The sequence below is a fragment of the Aptenodytes forsteri genome, unplaced genomic scaffold (genome assembly GCF_000699145.1).
Source record: "Aptenodytes forsteri isolate BGI_AS27 unplaced genomic scaffold, ASM69914v1 Scaffold492, whole genome shotgun sequence".
NCBI lineage: Eukaryota > Metazoa > Chordata > Aves > Sphenisciformes > Spheniscidae > Aptenodytes > Aptenodytes forsteri.
Genome location: NW_008794172.1, coordinates 965,822 through 968,531, shown reverse-complemented (window position 1 = coordinate 968,531; position 2,710 = coordinate 965,822). Strand labels below are relative to the sequence as shown.

Here is a 2,710-nt window from a genome sequence, read left to right as displayed (position 1 = left end):
CCTTGGCCCAGTTGTGCCCTTGCTGGTCCCGCCAGACCAGCATCCTGCCTGTGCCCAGCTCAGCACCAGCCCACAGTGGCCCACATTCCCATCCTTGGCCCGGCTCCCTCCAGCCTCCCCTCCAGCCCCACAGAGGTAGCCCCTTCTGTGGGGCAGGAGCTGCAGACAGCCCCGAGGCGGGCTGGGGTCTCCTGCATGCTCTGGGTGCCCTCAGACAGACCTTGCTCCCCACAGCCGGGTGCTCCCAGGCTTGTCCCCCAGCCCTGCGTGACAGGGGCTGAGCGGAGCTGCTATTTCTGTTCCCGGCGTGCAGATGCTAGCCACAAAGTAAAAGGTACAGGACGGGCTCCGGCGTGGGGTCGCATCTGCCTCCTCGCCTTCCTTCCCTGGGGCTGGGCTTGTGCTCTGCACCACTCTCGGTATCAGGAGCAGCACGTGGTCAAACCACAGGTTGCAGAGTGCTGAGACGCAGACGGCTCCAGACCCATCGGCCAGGGGGAAAGGTCTCACTGCGCGATGCAGGAGCAGGTGAGGGGCCATGGGGCGAGGGGTTCACTGGGGCCTGGGCGGGGACCCTCTTCACTGGCTTTTCTTGTTGCTTTTAAACAGTTCTCTTGTGAGCCACGTGGGTTTGGGCTGAAAGGCAAAGCCTCAGGGAACGCAAGGCAGCGCCAGGTGCTCCAGGTCCCCAGGGCCTGGAGCAGGAAAGGGGCTGGGGGAGCTGCTGGGGAATCAACCTGCCCCAGCGCTGGGTTCAGATCCCACCTGCAGCCCCGGAGCAGGTGGGGGGATCAGACCCAGCCACCTGGGCTCACTGACGGGAGCCGGAGAGAAACTGCTGTCATGAGGCTACTCTGAGTCAGAGCCATGCCGGATCCTGACCTCTGTGGCAATGGGGTCGGGCTGTCCAGTGCCAGGCTGCAGCGCCGTTCCTCTGCCCCGGAGCAGGGCTGAGAGGCCGAGAGCTGGGAGCACTGTGCACAGCTGCCTGCAACCTGTGCAAGGCAGTGGGATGCCCTGGGACCTCCCTGGCTGGGAGCAGGATCGGGCAGTGTGGGGCTGTGCCAACACTGGGGTCCCCATGGTGGTGCACGGGTAGGTGGGTGCTTTGGGCAGTTCCCTGCGCACACCCAAGGGTGCACACGGGGACCTGCCTAAAGCACCCACCTGGGGATACCGGCATGGAGCCCCGAGGCCCAGCTGCGTGGGGCGACCGGGGCCGTGGGCTGGGTGCTGAGCCCCAGGGGATTGCAGGAGCAGTTCACCTGCAGCGGGTGCACAGTTAGTTTGTGGGATGTGGTGCTGTGCCGGGGACGCCGCGGACGGGGTCACGTCTCCCCAACAGCTCTGCGCCACAGGCAGCTGCTCGGGAAGCGTGCGGTTGCTCTTGCAATGACTGAGTGCGGTGAACCTCCTGCTGCCTTGGGGTGGGTGTGAGACAAAAACCACCCCAAGCGCAGGGCCGGGGGCTGCGGCACACCCACGTTCCCCACGGCAGGGCTGGGTGGAGGAGGGCTGCCCTGGGCACGGTGTGCTGCACGCTGCAGCCGGGCTGCCGCCTCCAAGCATTCCTTGCTCAGCCTCCCTCTGCACAGGCAACCCCCAGCCCCGCCTCGACGGAGCCGACCGCCACCACTGACTTCTACGCCTGGGAGGATGGGTACTCGTGGGAGGATGGCGTACTGCCTGAGCTCTGCGAGAAGCAGGCAGTGCAGGGCTTCGCCCGCACCTACCAGCCTGCTGTCTACCTCCTGCTCTCACTGCTGGGCACGGTGGGGAACGGGCTGGTGCTGCTCACACACACCCGCTACCGCCGGGCACACAGCATCACTGACGTCTGCCTCCTGCACCTCGCCCTGTCTGACCTCCTGCTGCTCCTGACGCTGCCCTTTGCTGTCACCGACACGCTGCAGGGCTGGTCCCCGGGCACGGCTGCCTGCAAGGTGCTGCAGGGCCTCTATGCCCTCAACTTCTACAGCGGCTTCCTTTTCCTCACCTGCATCAGCGTGGACCGCTACGTGGCCATTGTGCAGGTGCCGGCCGCCTGCCGCCTGCGCCCGCGGGCTCGCCGCCACGGCTGGCTGACGGCAGGGCTGGCCTGGCTGCTGGCCATGCTGCTGGCACTGCCCCAGTTTGTCTACAGCCAAGCGGAGCAGCACCAGGACCTCCGGCTCTGCCACGTGGTCTTCCCCCGCGCAGTCTCGCGGGCAGCCCGGGGGGCCACCAACCTGGTACAGGTCGTGCTGGGCTTCGCGGTGCCCTTCCTGGTGATGGCGAGCTGCTACGCGGCTGTGGCCCGGACACTGCTGGTGGCCCGTGGCACCCAGCCCCACCGGGCGCTGCGGGTGCTGCTGGCCCTTGTGCTGGTGTTCGTGGCCCTGCAGCTGCCCCACAGCCTGATGGTGCTGCTGGACGCAGCCGAGCTGCTGGCCAGCTGGGAGGTGAGCTGTGCCCAGAGCCGCCGCAAGGACCTGGCGCTGCTGGTCACCGGCGGGCTGGCGTACCTGCGCTGCTGCCTCAACCCCCTGCTCTACGCCTTCCTGGGCCAGCGCTTCCGCCGGGAGCTGTGGCTGCTGGCCAGCGATGCCGGCTGTGTGGCGCCCCCCGAGCCGCGCTGCCCCAGCTGCCCCAGTCCCCGCCGACGGACATCGCTCTCCACTTGCCAGGACGTGGCGTAGGGACGCGGTGCCCGTGGCCGGGGCAGGGACCG

General features: G+C 67.8%; 1 protein-coding gene across 1 annotated transcript; it reads left to right on the top strand.

The window, feature by feature from the left end:
- Positions 1-516: 516 nt before the first annotated feature.
- Positions 517-2,678, top strand: CCR10 (C-C motif chemokine receptor 10). Its single transcript, XM_009283361.1, has 2 exons — positions 517-528; positions 1,596-2,678. The coding sequence occupies exons 1-2, from the start codon at positions 517-519 to the stop codon at positions 2,676-2,678; spliced, it is 1,095 nt and encodes a 364-aa protein (XP_009281636.1).
- The last annotated feature ends 32 nt before the right edge of the window (positions 2,679-2,710 follow it).